The 17989-nt window shown below is 35.8% G+C and overlaps 2 protein-coding genes across 2 annotated transcripts in view; one reads left to right on the top strand and one right to left on the bottom strand.

The window, feature by feature from the left end:
• Nucleotides 1-1845, bottom strand: part of jak1 (Janus kinase 1) — a 36485-nt gene extending 34640 nt beyond the window's left edge. Inside the window, exon 1 of the mRNA XM_066663339.1 lies at nt 1593-1845. The gene's annotated coding sequence lies outside the window, so the exon portion shown is untranslated. The remainder of the gene's footprint in view (nt 1-1592) is intronic.
• Nucleotides 1846-7738: 5893 nt separating this feature from the next.
• Nucleotides 7739-17399, top strand: ak4 (adenylate kinase 4). Its single transcript, XM_066665699.1, has 6 exons — nt 7739-7960; nt 8265-8424; nt 9940-10059; nt 12173-12345; nt 12886-13004; nt 15709-17399. The coding sequence occupies exons 2-6, from the start codon at nt 8283-8285 to the stop codon at nt 15821-15823; spliced, it is 669 nt and encodes a 222-aa protein (XP_066521796.1). The 5' UTR covers nt 7739-7960; nt 8265-8282; the 3' UTR covers nt 15824-17399.
• Nucleotides 17400-17989: the final 590 nt, after the last annotated feature.

Consider the following 17989-nt stretch of genomic DNA (forward strand, 5'->3'; position numbering starts at 1 on the left):
GAGGACCTGACAAATGGCACATGATTAAATGTAATTAAAACCATCAAAAAATACCTGTTTTTCCCCCCTAAAACCAATATATTTCTAGGCCAGTTTGATCAAAGAGGCACAGAGTAAAGAATATATATTTAATAGAATTAACAGAAATATTTACTAAACACAGTTACCATGTTAACTCTCTAAAATGACGAAGCCCTCTGCAGAATTCCAGCCACTGCGAAGAACTGACTCATTTCAAGACATTTCTTACACTTGTTTCGTCTATTTCATTTCATCACACGCAATCTACACATAAAATGACATGATATTATTCATAAGAAATATATAATTGATCATCTGAACATTTTCTCTCATATGCAATACATCATATTTTTGTATTTAATTTAAAAGACCTAAACTAAAAGGTGTGCCATTGACATAAATGTTAAACAACTCTAAAAGGATTTAACACAAAGTTATGAAATATTATGGTGAGGAAATCCATCTGAGAAAAGGAAGAAAGGTGGCTAAAGTCCATTGACAGCCCTTTGAAACAAGCCAGTGTTAACCAAAGTCAATATTGAAAGCCATATTACTTTAATGAGTGCAAAACTTTTATTACAAAAAAAGAAAAGTTAGGGTTTTTCTTCCACCAGAAATATGTTTGGAGCTTATCTTTTATCAGAGGCCTAAGGAACTTTCTGTTCACACTTTCACTCCTGATTCTCTGCGAAAAGTTTTTAACATTGTACCACAGCATTAATCTGCTCTGGGGGAAAAATGCAGCTCGTGTTATTAATGATGACAAGTGGAATTCCCTGGCATGAATTATTCAGTCTTATTAAAGGTAAAAAAAAGCTAAAAGAACAGCCTGTAGTGAGTAAACTATAATTAATTAGATGTTTGCTGGGCAGCACTTCAGGAGCACCGAAATGTGTACAACTGAAGAGCGAACGTACTCCATTAATGCGGAACCCGAACAAGTGAAACTCAAAGCAAACATTTTGTTAAGTCATGAAAATCATACATTTGGAAAGCCTACTGAACGTATACTGTTGTTGTGTTGATTCATTTTTAGGGACAGTTTGAAGGGCTTTCCAGCTTCAAGTTAAAGTCACAGGCAAAACGTACTCATGCGTACTCATTTCAAAACAAAAAGTAACCCAGCTATCACTAGCTAACCTAGCTCAAATCCTCCAAGGATTAGTGTTTATAAAAAGGCATACGAGTTGGCTGAGACGGTCGGCACTCTGTATTATTCAGCATTTCGTCGATAACGATCATTTTAAACCCTTCTACATGCCTTCAGTTTCAGCGAAAAACTGAAAACTAAGTCAGTAAAGTGTCTACGGCAGATCTGTCGTCAGGCTAATGTCGGGTTTACGTGCCGAGCTTTCACTCAGCCTCAGTTTCGAGGCTGAAATCTGACTAACAGCCCAACAGCCATCGAGTCCAAACTCCCTTTAAAGACGGCTAAAATAAAGCTACATTAAATAATGTACATTTATATTTATATATACAGCACATCTTCCGAGATATATATATATATATATATTAGAGAGAGAGAGAGAGAAAAGGAGTAAAAGAAAAAGAGAGAGAACGCGTCTTCGTACCTCGCTAGGCAAGCCGAGTTACTTCCGTTGAGTTTCGCTCATCACAGATGTTTGGCGAGTAGAAAAAAACTCCTTTTGAGCCTTTATTTCTCTACAAGTTGATGTAAATTGTATCCTCAGGGGTTCTCTGATGTGTCTGTGTTCAATCCGAAACGTTAACGAGCTCGTTATACTGGGCTACAGCGTTGGTTACAGGTTTGTTCTTGATCTTAAGCTATAGCTAACCTTTCCTGTCAAGCGTCTAAAGATTCCCGAAAACAGGGGCTCACAGCGAACTGTAAAAACTCGCTACCCATTGGCTGTTGGATCTATCGATCACCACACGGAGCCAATGGTATAAGTTTCTGGGCGGAGTCTCTGCGAGCTGCAGTATCCGTCCGCTACAGAGCTATGGCATCAGTGAGGCTGAGTGGTCACGTACAGTGGTCACTCTGATTTTTTTTGCTGATTATCTTTAATGAAAGACGTTTAACCTCTGTAATCGCCTGTTATAATATGAACAGTCTTTTGACAAGTTCTTCGACCAATATAGCTCCAGGGGAGGTTTGCTACAAATGATTAACCCTGTAATAAACCCTTTAACCCGTTATTAGCCATTGGTAAATAATATGTAATGTTTAACTTGTTATAGCCACCAGCCACGAACAGTTTCAATGTTCAAAAGTTATGTATGCAATTTCAACGTGTAATATTGTAATGTTATTTAGTTAATGTATTGATCCATTTGATATTTTAAAACAATTTTTATTTATTTTATTTTATATGTCCGAACAAAAATAAATATTTTTTTCCCCAGCCAGTACCTACAAGTTCTATTAATGTATTTCAGTTTATTAATAGTATTCATTATTGCACAAGAATAATGTTAAGGTGTGACCCAGGTTATTCAGACTGGTTTGACATGAAATGCTCCATACATAAATAAAATCTTAGACATGCTCACGATGTTGTTGTTAGGAAATAGACATCCAAACCTCAATAAGCTCTTCAAACTTGCAAAAAGAAAGGCTTATTTTTAAAGCCATGTTTGACAATAAAGTTCGGACAGGGCCACATAATCTCTGTGGATAAACTTTTTATTTCAAATCTATCGATATGTTACTGTTTTTTAAAATCAATATCACATGTCAAACCTATGTTTATATTGTATATATTTCCTCTCTGGTTCCAATTACCACCACTTCAAAGAAATCTGATTCTGTAGGCTTCTCTATAATGCACCGTTTCACACCCAACCACTCGGAATGACGTTGTTTACATCTTGGAGACTGTATTAAATAGCGTGAATGCTGTTGTAATGTTCCAACGTTAAAGGGGTTGCAGTAAAGCACATCATCTCAAACTCCAATGTGATGGTCCGACCACACGTAGAAGGTCTTTAAGACCAAGAGGTTTAGTCTGCCCTGAAAGGGAGGGACTTCCCGTCCTCGCAATCAGACTAGTTGCCAGAAAATGTGTGCTGCTGTTTCACAAGAAGGCTTGTGTGGCAGAGCACTTAGGGACTATGGCGCAGATCAATAACGTATTGATTTAAACGCGTAGACTGTAGCTATTCCCATAAAAATCTGTCCAGTATTAGCACTCAGAGACGTTCTAACAAGCCTGAAGAAAAAAAGTCACTGTAAATGCTGCTCATATTATTCCAATGATATAATCTTATTTCAGCTTTATTTTTTATTTTCACTGATGGTAGAATAGTGGCTGTCCTGTGGTATTTTTACATAAATTGAGCAGTATACAGGTAAAGTAATTCAATAAGGCAGTTACACCATAATAAAAAGCTAAATTACAAATGGAAACTTTTGATGTTAGATGAGTCACAGACTAAACATAGACAGTGAGGAGCAATGCTACAAAGCTCCAATCAAAAGCAATGCTGCTGGACTTTAATACAAGGATTTAGGGACAACCCCCAAAACGTGGCAGGACTTGTAAAAGGGTCTATCCTGAGGAAAAAAACATGTGTGAGCTTCAACAGGATGACCATCAAATAAGAGGAAATTGGTACAGGGGAAAAACAATAAGGGAAAGAGGAAGTGAATCTGTTTACGAAATCAATCAAATGCCTCCACGACACTGTTCAACTTGACTGACATAACTTTAAAGATCCATATATCAAACATGCTTGTTTTCTTACTCTGCAGCACCTCAAGTTCAGTGAGCTTGTCTTCACACATGACCAGAAAGCAGGATGAACAAAATGTATAGATGTAGACTTGTCATGAAAGAAAATACTACAACCTGAGTGTTTACATTACTAATAGTTTTTGGGGATTTCCAGGACTTTAAAAATTAGTAATATGAAAGGGTAGTTTTCGTACGTTATAACAAAGTTTGCATAACAGCATTTGACAGAATCCCAGTCTAATAGATGACCAGTTCATTACATAATTTTTATGCAAATGTTCACATTAATAAAAGCATATGAAATATAATAAAGGAGACACGTGTTAGTTATCAATGTTTTTATTACAGAGTAAAAGCCACAAAAAAGCATTTTTGAAGGGACAAGTTCATATATACCTAACTAAATGAAATTAAGTCATGTATATTATTATTTTTTTTAAATACACACAAAAAACCACCAGTACAAATTTTAAAAACAACTGAAATTAATTTAGTTTAATTAATTAAAGTCCTTCACATGAATATAACAAGAATAACATTTTGAGGTGTATGAAAGAATTCCTATAGATGAACAATTCTAAAAACAAATATTTTCTTTATGCATAGAATGTGAATTAGAAGATATATAGGTGTTCTTCATCTCCTGGTGCCAAGTTGGCTGCCATCCTTCAGTTATCACAGTACTGTACCTTGAAGATGGACAGCATCAGCACTGTGATAACTGAACCAGGGCAGCCTGTCACATCAAGTAGAGCCAAGCCACTGGACTTCACAGCCATCCACTCCATCAGATTACTTTCCTTCACGTCAAATATAAAAGTCATGGAATGTCAATCAGGAGGTCAGGAACAGTCTTATTCATGAGACAAGTGAAGGTCAAAAGATTAAAATGAATATAATACTGACTTTGTATCAAGTATACTATTTAAACTTTTAAAAACAAAACTATTTCTCAAATAAAAAACAATGCTTATCATAATCCAATTTTTAAAAGTGGTCTGATATACACTTTGCAACTAATGTATTCATTTATTTATATAATTGAATAATTAATATCTGTAATCATATTTTGAACAAAATCTTTTTTCTCCTTTGTTTACAAAAAAAAAAAAAAAACAGCTGCCTTATACACTGCAAATATAGTCTAAAATTATAAATTAACTTACATTGAATTCTAAAAAGGCTTGACAAAAAGCATTAACTAATATAAATATATGTAATAATAATAATAATAATAATAATAATAAAATATTTTTAATTGGCAGATTTCAGTACGAACTGATATAGAAAACATGTCCAAACCCCACACCCAAGCCAATCCTTAAACAGTCAAACACCCAAAACCCCAACAGGCCTCTCAATAATTAATAAAAACCATCCTCCTTACGTCAGACTTGTTATTATACCGCAAGCTCCGCCCAGTCTTCCACGACATTCACCAGGTCTTCCAATGACACGCCGAGCTCTGAGAGGTTCCGCCCCTCGCCCCCCGCCCTCTCTGCAAATCTCTTCTTGTAAACAACTCGATCAGCTCCGTCGTGTTTCGCTATGGCAGGAGCGCGCGAGCTGTGGCCAAGGCGAGCAACATAACATCTGCGCAACGCTCAAACACTGCAATACAGACCGCAATAAAAGAACAAAACACGCTCCCACACAGTTCAGATCTCAAACATTTTGCAGCACGTCGTGTATTTTGTCCAAATTGTGTTAGTAAACTGTGAGGTCTCTATTCAAAACTAAGAAATTACACAACAAAATGCGCCAACAGGTATAGGAAATAAAAGTAATAAAAGTAATAGGGCTGTCGGGGAAGATAATGCAGTTGTAAAAAAACTAGGCTCGTTGTTCAACGACTCTCCAGCTACGTTAGTCTAAAAGCATGTCGGAATGTCATGCACTAGCAGCTCACTGAACTGTAATAAATTACAAATATTACACGCACGTAGTTCAAAAGGTTATATTCTAACATCAGCAAGGAGCAAGCAGCGTATCTACTATGTCGTGCAAAGCAAAATAGCAAGCAAGAATTATTGCAACGCTGGAAAACTGTTAAAAACATACACAAAAACAAGCTTTCCTGCATGTTGTGGGTGCTCCCGTTTCGCACAGTGCAATGTGTGCTAACGCCCAACAGCAGCAGCACACACCCCTCTCACGTCCAAAATAAACACAGCACGTATCTGTTGAACAAACGAATTACACACAATATAAGCCCTATAACCTGATAAACCTAATAATTTCCCAAATACACACTCGCTCACCTGCAGTTTTCCACGTTTCCCTCCCATGTTTACATGAATATATTCTAATGACGCAGCAAGCCCACAGCGAGCAACGTGACTGTCGCCATTTTTTGTTGTTATTGAAATCTCCAAACCATGTGACAAAAATAAAATATCACGTTTCCGGCTCCTCGTCCTCAAAAAGTGCTCAGCAGTAGCGTTGGTGTAGAAGAACCACTCCTTGTCCTGTAAAAAGAAGAAAACCATCATCATCTGATAAATGTTGTCAACAAGAGCCCCATCCATTAGGCTCTGACGCCACCGTTAGGCTCCTGAGAAGTCATTTATTTCTCATGGCAAATTAACCAGAGCTGGGTGAGAGAGAGGGAGAAAGAGCAGTGTCCGACCTGTGCCGTGTCCCTCCAACGGAAACCAAATGTGAAAAAAAACCATACTGTAAACTCGAACGTAGAATAAACTGGAAGTTTAGCTTAACGTCCACGCTGTTCGATCAACAAGTGCCTCGTCTTAATGCAGTCAGAGACAAAATGGTCAAGTGATTCACCTGCAGGTCCACGGAGAAATGACGACTCGTCACCTGACATGTTCTCTATAAACCCTTTCGCTGTTTCACTACGAGAGTTCTCTGTCTCAGTCAGAGGTTAGGGGAAGACAGGTTAACATTTTAGTAAAAGCCCCGTGTCAGATAATGACTCGAAGGAGATAAGTACCAAAATCAACTTGAGTAACAGCTGAAGAAGTGTTGATGAACTCTGCCCAATTCTTAACGTCTACATCAAATATGTACACATAGTCTCGTCCATTAAAGGCTTTGTTATTAGATTTCCCACTCTTAATAATAATGATAATAATAATAATAATGATAATAATAATATGTATTTAGGCTGAACAAACCACTGAAATCTCACAAAACACCAAAAAGTTCCAAATATATCAGAATTTGACACGATGCAGGTCAAATCCCCCACACCCTTCTGTAAATGTGCTCAAACCTAAATAAAATACTGTAAAGAGCAAGAGTCTCAATATAGAAAAAAAAAATTATAAAACCCTATTCTCGTGTTGACTATTATTCAAAAAGCAATCAAGAACTAATCATTGAATTTTGGAGCACATTTCATATTAAGTGTCATTTACTACGTTTCTAAATTACTACATAGCTGCACTTAAAGAACCCCTCCAGTGCAAATCATGTTTTACCTGTTAACTTAGTGTTTTTATAAGCTACAAGATATATCATAAATAAAAGTAACCATTGCCTGGGCATTTCTGATTAGAAACTGCAGTGCTTCAACGACAAACTAAAAAAGACTAATTCATCTAGCCAGGGTTTCTTACATCATAAACCTAAGGAACCTAAAGAACTTGCAAGATGCAGGCAAATGGCAGAAAGGTAAATGTAGGAGCAGAGACTAATTGCATAGTCCCACACATACCTAACAAAAGTGCAAATATTTAAGGGATTTTGAAGATTTTGTTTTCTTGGAAAAATCGTCTAAATATTTAATGGCAATGATTTAATTGATGACCATATATATATATATTTTTAGAATTTATCTGATGTTTAATGCAGAATACACTGAAATCTATAAAGGTAGCTATATAGGCATAGGGATTTATTATCTGATAAAAAAATGTCTCAAGTTGTTCTTGGGAATATACATTTTTATACTTTTTATACAGCAGTATACAACAAAACTACAACTCCCATGATCCTGTGCGCTTGCTGATTTATTTCCCCTCCTTTTTGAGTTGTTTTCCCCGAGTCTTATTTTCCCTTCGCTGTGTTTTGGGAGGTGTTCGGAAAAAGAGGGCGTTAGGATTTCTCGTCCATTCATTTGCAGAGGGAGAGAGGGAGAGAGGGAGAGGGGGAGAACGAGAGAGGGGCTATCTCTGTGTAGAAGAAGGGCTGCTGTAGTCGTAGTTTAAACTCACACTGTAGTAAAGCACGTTTACATTGTGTCAGTGGAAAACACTGCTGCAGGGGAGAGATTTAAGGTAGCGTTGGTTTTCCCGTTGTTTCCAGTTTGAGACGTTTATCTGTCTTTAACCTGTGGTATTAACCCTTTTAGCTCGGTGTCTCCGTCCCGTTAGCATGACTTGCTGAAGCTCGTTTGTTAAATGAAGCTGAAGCAGCGTTCGGAGATTGTTGGATCACTGCTGCATCATTTAATGTGGAAAACTAGAACAAGAAATCAACTTCAGTTCAATGTGACTAAGGCGTTGCTGTAGTGACCGTGGTATTGTGTTTTTAAACCATCTATAAACAGGTGGGTCTTTGTTTTTGTTTTTTTTCTTTCAGAGAGAGAGAGGGGGAGAGATGTCCAGACTCTTCCGCGCAGTCATTATGGGTCCTCCAGGCTCGGGGAAGGGAACCATCTCTGAACGAATCGCCCTGAGTTTCGGCCTTCAACATCTTTCTAGCGGAGACTTCTTACGGGAGAATATCTCCACCAAAACCGGTGGGTCTTCGACACACTTTCACTAACAGTCTTTTTCTGCCTTGAAACTCCTTAGGCACGTTTCACACGTTCCGAGGAGAGGGCGCTCTCTCCGCTTCGGGTCTAGAAGAGTTCAACTGAGGTAACAACTCTTCAGCTCCGTGTTGGCCCTGTGCCCTGTTGGTGCGTTGTTGTACATAATCTATTGTTTTTACAAATCAGATACCTGCTATTCCTCTTGTTTAACTTGCAGGCAAAGTTCACGCATTGCGTTTTGGGATCAAATTTACACATGACCCGATAATGTCTTTTTGACATTCTCACATATAAAAAACACACAATTAAGAAAAAAAAAATCACTAATCTTTAATATTTGTTGAGGCCCTGTGTTTTTTTTATTTTTATTAATTTGTTTGTCCAACAGGTTTAATCAGCAGTAAACTATTTGTGTTCTCTGTAGGATGTTTATTTAATGCAGAAATAAAACAACACTGGCCAGGCTATTCCAAATCTTTCTTGCAGTCATGTCTGACGACTGTGACAGTAATACAGAACTGTATATACAATCGAATATGAATTTAGATCGATCTAGATGAGCAGTGTCATTATGCCAAAATATCTAATTGTACAATGACTAGACCCAGTTAAATCCAAATAATTTAAATAAAAGTTTTCAAAACCTTAAGAGTACTTACATTTATTCAGGTCCAATTAAATCACTCGTATAGATTTAAAGATTTTTGATACATAACATTTACTTAAACACAGATGCATATTGCTGCTGTCCAGTGAAATTCACATATCTTCATGTTTGTCTTCTCTTGTAAAGTTACTATTTTGGAGATGCGTTGCTTTCATTGGAGAGCAATGATATAAAAAAGAGAATAGCAAACAACAGTTCCTCCTCTGAGATGTAGTAGAAGTATTTATATATTTAAGAAGTATTTAAATATTCTTGATTTCTCACTTATTTGAAGCAACAGTTTCTTAACTTGAAAACAATGTTTTAACTGCAATTGTATGGTTTTGGACTTCTCTACCCACTTCTGCAAAATCTTATCCTAGAACTGCAACTGGTGAACAGCTTAAAAAAAAATCTTTTCTGACTGCATTGCATAACCTATTTCCGTTGGACTGCAAATAATCCATAGGCTGTACTGCAGTTGCACTTGGTCATTGTAGAACTTTAATAATTTTTTGTAATGTTTAGCTAGGAATTCCGTATATATTTTGTTTTATGTTAGAAAGGTTAATTATTATAACTGTTTAATGTTGAAATGGCCAAACTAATAGTAAAACATATTTTCTTATTCTCAGATCCTGTGTTTTTGTTATAACTATTCAGTATCTCAATATTGTTTAAGTGATTGTTCAATTTGTTTTTAAGCTGGCTTGTGTACTGTGTACATATGTATTGTAAATATATTGTGACTCATTTCTAATAAGGAAGCTACTGCTGAGATAAAATCTTATATCAGGTTATCTGCTCTATTTACAGACCAGGGACTTTGATGATGGCTGTATTTCTCGTTTCAGAGGCCGGAATCTTGGCTAAAACATACATAGAGAAAGGACTGCTTGTGCCGGATCATGTCATGACCCGCCTGGTACTTCCCCGACTGAAAGAGTTGACACGTCACAGCTGGCTGTTGGATGGTACAGGTTTTTTTTTTTTTAAATGTATTAAATTTACTTTTTAGCAGCACTTTATAGCATCTTTCCCTAGAGCCTAAAAACTTTAAACCATTGAAATAATAAAAACATGTAATTTGCTAGTTTTATTTTTTCTGATTTGAAGTGTGTATTAATATCATTCAGTTCATTTAGACACTCCAGTGTACATATGTAAACTAAACAGACTCAATTTTCTGGTCATTTCAGACCCTGCATTCCATAAAATGTAAAAAGTGGTGTACTTCAAACAGGACTCTCAATTCTGAAGACAACTATTGTATTTTCACATTTATCTGTCCTTGATAATGTACATGAGCAAGGCTGCTGTATCAAAGACAGTAGTGCCTTTTTGCAGATTTGAGCAGCTCAAGGACATGACAACAGTGATTAGAGGAAAGGAAAAAAACAACATTTTCAGTGACCAACAGAGATCTGCCGCACAAATCTTCCAACTCATGAGTTGAGGGCAGTCAGCTCACACACAGGAAACACAATATCCTTAAAATAATTTGTGGTACTTGTAAACCTTTCACATACACCCATAGTTATGTGTATAATGTTTGGCCAACCCAGTGACTCAGTGTAGGCTCCATGCACACCTCAATCTTGAATTCGATAAGCAGTTACAGGCAAAAAATTAAATAATGAAAATGCCTGATTGAAATAGAAAATACATGCTGAAAATATCCAAGACTCTTCAAATCTCTGTAAGTACCCAGAATCTCTGAGGCGCATTCAGTTGTTTCTGTGTGTTTTCATATTTGAAGTGCAATTTTTCACATTTGAAGCATTTTTAATTTGTGATAAGAACTAAATGTCCGAATGCCATTAACTACCAGGCAGCAAGTTTTACACAAAACGGCTTTGACTACACTGTCTGATGCTAAAGACAATATTTTACAGTAGTTTGAATACAAAGTTTTAGCATAAACTGTACTTTTAAAAATTAATTCAAGGTGCACTTGAGGAAGGTGAAAATATTTTCAGATTTACCAATACTTTACCAATATCAAGAATTAAACATAATTCCCGCCCTTGATTGTAATAATTAACACTGTTCGCCTTTAGATGTTATAGAAAAATAATAGTACAGATTTACAGACCCATAATCCTCAAACCCTTATTTTAAAACGCTACCCACACATAGTTGCATAACTTACATATTATTTTCGCATAAATTAATGATTTATAGTAGTTACACTACTGTGTTAATGACTCAGCAAACCAAGGTGTTAAAGGAAAACTAGGTAAGACTTATTTTTTTCTTTCCCCCTCCATAGTGCAGTTTCTTCAGTGCTGAGCGCATAGTAGCAATGACTGAGATAGTAGTATCCCTGTTACAGGTCAGTGAAGCATCATGACTATATTGAAGCAGTTTTTTTTTTTTAAGGCAAAAAATATTACGTAGTAATCCTTTAACAATGGTGACATTTCTGTACAGTTTTACCTAAGAGATATTCTAAAGTTCAAAGTTATACAATAACAGAAAGATAAGTTAGTCAATGGCTCGTTCAGACAGTGACCCCCTAAAGGACTCATGTAAAAGTGTGTTGTATAACTATATTAAAATGGGAATCAGTCCTTGTACTAGCAATCATTACCTCCAACTGTAGTCTCTGGGTGTTTGAAGATGACTTCGAGAGATATACAGAGGTCTTAAATGCATGAATGTGTCCACAAACAAGTGAACATTTCAAGCACACCTCTCTGCTTGGCTAGAAATAGCCTCTCCAGTAAAATGCCATCACACAGTATAAGATCAGATATCAAACACTGACTGAGTGAGGAGGGTGGGGTGTGACCTAGAAACAAGTTGTAACAGCTACAGCCTTCCCCACTTTGTGGTTTGTAAACATTGACACTGAGTTACTCTTAAATAGCTGCTTTAGTTTATTCCAGCCAGGGTTCTGGTGCAGCTTAAATAGATTTGATTGACATTTTGGAAATTATGTAATGGAAGATGACCAATAGCTCCTGTAATGGTGTCAACAAAACGCCCCTCTGTTAGGGTACAATACTTATGCACTTTTAGGATGATTTATATGATGATATATATTAAACTGATTGTAGTTCACTGTGTTTCCTCGAACCCTAGGCTTCCCACGCACTCTGGCACAGGCTGAAGCCCTGAACAGTGCATGTGAGTTGGATGTGGTCATTAGTCTTAACATCCCCCTGGAGACACTGAAGGAAAGACTGAGTCATCGCTGGATCCATCCTTCCAGCGGGAGGGTATATAACATGTGCTTTAACCCTCCTCGTGTGCAGGTAGACACTTCTCATTTCTGCCCTGTAGTGGGCAGCTGTAGAGTGTGTAAATGTGTACATTTCAGTTTTCTACTTTTCTAGTTGTTGTGTGATTAACTGGCCTCCAACATGTTAGAAGGTCCTGCAGAGGTCCATGTTCTAATGGACATTTTGTATATTTTAATGTGCATTTTGTTCCCTCAAATTATTTTTACAGCCCTGATCCCGGGGCAGAGTGCAGTGGATATTAGGCATGTGTCATGTGGTCTAAAAGCATGGGGGAATCATGACGTGATTTGAACAGATATGACTATGAGCATAAGACACAAACGCTATCACAGCCTGCTTTATTTTCTTTTAACATTATCACTGCCATTAGTTCTAATCATCTCAAGAATGGGAAGTTCTCCCTAGAAAAAGTGGTTTTAATCGGTGGTGGTCTTATTTCCCAGTTAAATAAGTTTAAATAAATAAATCCACATATATGTAAAATACAAAATATATTATACAGTCTGAAATCATAAAATTGGAACAATTTAGAAACTTATTTTGTGTTCCTAGGGAGTGGACGATGTCAGCGGAGAGCCTTTGATTCAACCTGAGGAAGACAAACCAGAGGCTCTAGTTGCTAGATTGAGGCACTACAAAGATGTGGCTAAGCCAGTCATAGATTTATACAAGTAAGTTTTGTGAGTTAATTGAGTTGCAGATTCTTGTTGGCAAAATGACCTAAAAAGAACCCCCTGTAGTTATCTATCAATTATTCATTGACAGTTCAGACTTTGTTACAGGATGAGAATAGAATAATTCTCTTTTCATTAAGCACTGGACTAAGAGTTGGGCATTCATACGGCTGTATGCCACAGTCACATGTTTAGAGTGTCATATGAATGTTATTCCCTTAACTGTGTTTGAACAAAGCACTGTTGTTTAAACCTCAAATTATCACTTGGAAATATTTAGATAATCAGTTAATTGGAATACTACTACTTATTTAGCATGTGCAAGCTTTTTTATTATACAGTATATGAATACCATGCTACCCTCACTAGAAATGCTATTACTCTTACTCTTATGGTTATTTAAAGACCTTGTTGCCATTGCCACTACTATGAACCTGAAATAGATTTGTTACTTGTTACAAACCAGTTGTGCTATATATTGTACAACTACAACAGTGACTGCATCAATATAGGTGGAAGAATGTCGGATAAATACTTCCCCAGAGAAAAGTGGTGGCACTGGCAGCCAAGTAAATTAAAGGGCACATCTGTTTATGTTGTTGCCACACTCTTTATTTTAAGGGGCAGTAAACATTCCTTCTAAATCTTTAGTGGAGAAAGAGAGGTAGATGTAGTAAAATGTAGTAAAAATTGTAGTAATCAAACAATTCATATCACATTTCATAAAGTCTGTATGTAGGATGTTTGCTGCACAGCAGATGGCAAAAACAAGTTTGCATATATATTCTCATTATAAATGTATAGCAGCCGTGCGTGTGTGTGTGTGTGTGTGTGTGTGTGTGTGTGTGTGTGTGTGTGTGTGTGTGTGTGTGTGTGTGTGTGTGTGTGTGTGTGTGTGTGTGTGTGTGTGTGTGTGTGTGTGTGTGTGTGTGTGTGTGTGTGTGTGTGTGTGTGTGTGTGTGTGTGTGTGTGTGTATTTTTTTTTTTCTTTTCTCGCAAGAACCTTCCACCCTGTGATTCAGAAGTTGCTTAGTACAGTAAACCAGCAGTGGACTTAAAACCAGCACTGGACCTATTACTTAAACAACTGCAGAAGATTATACAGGGCACAGACATTTAATAGACTGATGTATTTTATACATAAAATGAATTGTATATGTGGTCCTGTATATTTATTATGGTTTTTGGTATATATTTTATATAATTGAATACTTTTTTAAGGTATGATATGTATATAAAATCTGGCACAAAATCACTTATTTTAGTACTGTTTAATTTTTAAAGTATTAAGACAATTAAGGCATTTAGACCGTAACCAATGCTATAGTTGGGACACTCTTAAAGGTACATAATAGAAACACTAAATAAATTTTAGTCCTGTTTAACTCTTGTAAGTAACTTTAAAATAACTTCAGCACCAGGGTTTTCTCAGGAAAACTTGAGTTGAGAACTGCTGCACAGATCTTGTATGGTCAGTCAGTGTGTGTAAAAGAGGGACTGTGTTACATTCTCTACAAAGGTGTGGCATTTTTGGCCTGGTATGGTCTAGGTTTAATATGTTCTAAACACTGAAGTCGTGTTATATAGGATCAGTACAATACAAATGCAAAATTTAATTATGTACATTATGTTTTAAATGTCCAAATGACTGAGCATTAGTGAAAAATTATTTTATATTACACTGGTTATTTATTTTAATTAAATATTTTCCAATATAAATATATATTAGTTTTAAGGTTTTGAAAAAAAATGTTTAAATTATTTATTTGCTTCTTTTATATGTATTTATTTTTTAAATCATCATTTGCAGTCATACAGTTCAGTCATATTTTCAAAGATAACACAGGTAAAAATGTATTTATGAAGCCCATGGGTCCCAGGAGTCCATGGGTTTCAATAACCTGCCAATGTCCATATATAGCTTTCAGCAATAGGTGTTGATATATGTCCCCAAGCATAACGAAAACACATACATAGTTTATACAATTTATAATAATAGGGAAAAAACAAACCAAAAAAAAAAATAAATCACTTAAACCACATCAATTGAAAATTATGAAATAACTGGGTACCATTTAACTAAAAATGAGTCTGTTTTTAATCGTAACCTTGTGGTTATGTTTTACATGTAGTAAACCAATATTTTGATAATATTGGGCAATCCCGAAATAAGTGTGTATGATCTCCTACATAACCAAATCCCCACTTGTTTGATGTATCACCAAATTTTGATGTGATAAAAGGAGTCCTGAAAAATAGTGTTTGAAATTCTAAGACAAATTGAAGAATTTTCTCATTTTTAATAATTGAAGTGTGTGGCATTATCAAGATGCCAGTAATTTGCTTAAATTTGAATAGTGATCTACAAATGGTTCAGAATATTTCTTGTTCATTACATTTGTCAAATGTTTTAATTGTTAAACACTTACTAAAATGCACAGGAAAAATATTTTAATTTTAGAGTACTTAATGAAAAAATCCCAGATATTAATTGTGTTCTCAGATTTTCTGGTCAATGTTGGTAACTCTAAGAACTTGCATAAGGAAGCAAGCATCTGATTTAACACTTGACACTGTTAATTAAATCAGTTAATTTAGAGGGAGTAGTGCCTGCCAGACATCATTGTGTGATGTTCTTATAGTTCTAAAAATATACTGTTAAATATTATACACTAATTAATGTTCTGTTACCCATTTGTAGGAGCAAAGGGATTCTGCACACATTCTCAGACACAGACACGGATCGGATCTGGCCGTACATCAGCTCACTTCTAAGTACGAAGATCCCAGTCAAACAAAGTGCCTCAACACACTGAAGGAATTGTTATAGTTTATACACAACAGTATAGCACTGCTTCATATCACTTTACTTGTTGTTATTCCACAACATATTCATTCCTCTTTTATGATAATAAACACAGAGCAACCAAATTGGACCCATATTCCCATACTTCTGAAAGAATAGACCAATGGAATGGTTGTTACTGACTTTTTTTTTTTTTTAGTCATTAGCTAATATTTAAAAAAGCTGTAGTTCCTGTAATCTTTGATCAAATTCAACTGCACTGTAGCCAGTAAGAGACATGATTATAAGTTTAAATTTTTTTTTCCAGGAAGCACAGCCATATTATTAAAGGAAATGAATATTCTGAAATTCTAATTGAATATATATATATATATATATGAATGAATGAAAGGGAATATCTTGTGGTCCAACATTGCACTCAGTTCAACATTTCAAGTGATTTTGCACCTTTTCCTGATGCTTTAAAAGCTGCCTTCTTTATTACAGTGAAATATTCCCCTCAAGAATGTGGCTATGTGAATCATGTAGTTACTATATTGATGTGTTAGAATTGTCCTCAGGAGAGTGAGTATGTTGGGGAAATTTTGAAGGATATTGTTTGGACATTTGTTGGACCAACAGACTTTGAGGGAATTTTATGCTCATTTTGCTCATTTTCACATACTTAATCCCTGGTGATGCCACCACAGTCAATTTTCCTCATTCTGATTGATTAGGAAAGCTCCCCTCCCCCACAATCATTCAGCAAGATGCAAGCATCTGTTAGCTGGCATTACAGAAGAGGGCAGCTTGTATTCTCCCCCATGTTCTGTTGTCCAGTGATGTTGTGTTGGAGGCATTTGGCTTCAAATGGACTAGCATCCAACCCTCCCAACTTGGTGGCATCATGTGATGTGGAGAACTAGCAAGTGGGTAGAGCCAGCAGTGACTGAAAATTGGATTCATTCATTCATTCATTCATTCGTTCGTTGTCTGTAACTGCTTAAATTGGATTTATAACAATAAATATATTTAAAAACATGAAAATATAATATGTTTCATGCAGAGAATGCCTTAAAGTCCTCTATGCTGTACTGCCAAATGAGAGCTCTGTTACAGGTGCCACAAACAGAAAGTTCACTTTTTGAACTTAAGTGTTAAATTTTATATATTATATTGTCATTGTGGCTTAAATAAAATATATGCACTGGACGACTATTATGTAGTTCAGAAAATAAAATTTGATTAAGATATATATGTATGAACTCACAAAGCAGTTTTCTTCCTAGTATTATGAATATAGTTCATATTCTGTCACGTCAGATCTGGGCATTTGATTGTACTAGCATCTGTTGAGAAATACATACAAAAATATATATATATATGTTCATAAATCGGTGTCAGCTTCATGCAGAGGGAGAAAATCTTAACATGTAACACATGATTAAAATGCTGTTTTCATAATCTTTCATTTCACTCTAACTCTGCATGAAAGACAACTATAAACCAAAGTTTGTAAAATGTTAAGGGATTATGAAAATGTTTCCATTCCCTCACATGATGAATCTACTTTATATGAATTTAGAAACTTTCATTTCCAAAATGAAATAAACATATTTTTTCAGATTGAATACTGTTGTTGCTTTATTTTACCCACTAATTGACAACAAATTTTCTGATTACTGCTTACTGCATAGAAGAACCACTTTTGGTTCCATAAAAAAAAATTTTGCTAATACATTTAAACAGGTTAAGAACTACATAATCGAGTGATGGATTTTTAAACCTTTAAAAGGTTCTGTTAAACACACATGCTGCAAAATCCTTTTCTATTCAACAGCACTACACCGTACTGAGAATTTGATTTGTTCCATGTCGCATGACCCTTTACAACCAAGCTCTTCTCCAGTGTTTGTTTCCAAATAAAGCTGTCATTTTGGGTCATCACACACCACAGACAGTTCCAGTTGATGATTCAGTAATGTTTATGTGTTTTCAAATAGTCTGTTAGTATTAAGATGTTGTGTTAAAAAGACTTTGTGGCTCCAAATCCTACAATTGTCCAACTATAATCCTTTTAACGTTTTGTCTCTCGAATATCCTCCTCCCTGAGCGAGAGGACACAAGTCACTTCAGCTCTTACACACAGAGTCCTCTTTTCAAAATCTTATGTATTTCAGTGGCGGACAAAGTACAC

Source organism: Hoplias malabaricus, chromosome 3 (genome assembly GCF_029633855.1).
Source record: "Hoplias malabaricus isolate fHopMal1 chromosome 3, fHopMal1.hap1, whole genome shotgun sequence".
Lineage (NCBI taxonomy): Eukaryota > Metazoa > Chordata > Actinopteri > Characiformes > Erythrinidae > Hoplias > Hoplias malabaricus.

Excerpts from the sequence above, each read along its gene's own strand:
- ak4 (XM_066665699.1), top strand. The coding sequence starts at position 8,283 with ATGTCCAGACTCTTCCGCGCAGTCATTATGGGTCCTCCAGGCTCGGGG. Across the intron at positions 12,346-12,885 it reads TTAACCCTCCTCGTGTGCAG|GGAGTGGACGATGTCAGCGG; the intron begins GTAGACACTTCT and ends TTGTGTTCCTAG. Across the intron at positions 13,005-15,708 it reads CCAGTCATAGATTTATACAA|GAGCAAAGGGATTCTGCACA; the intron begins GTAAGTTTTGTG and ends ACCCATTTGTAG.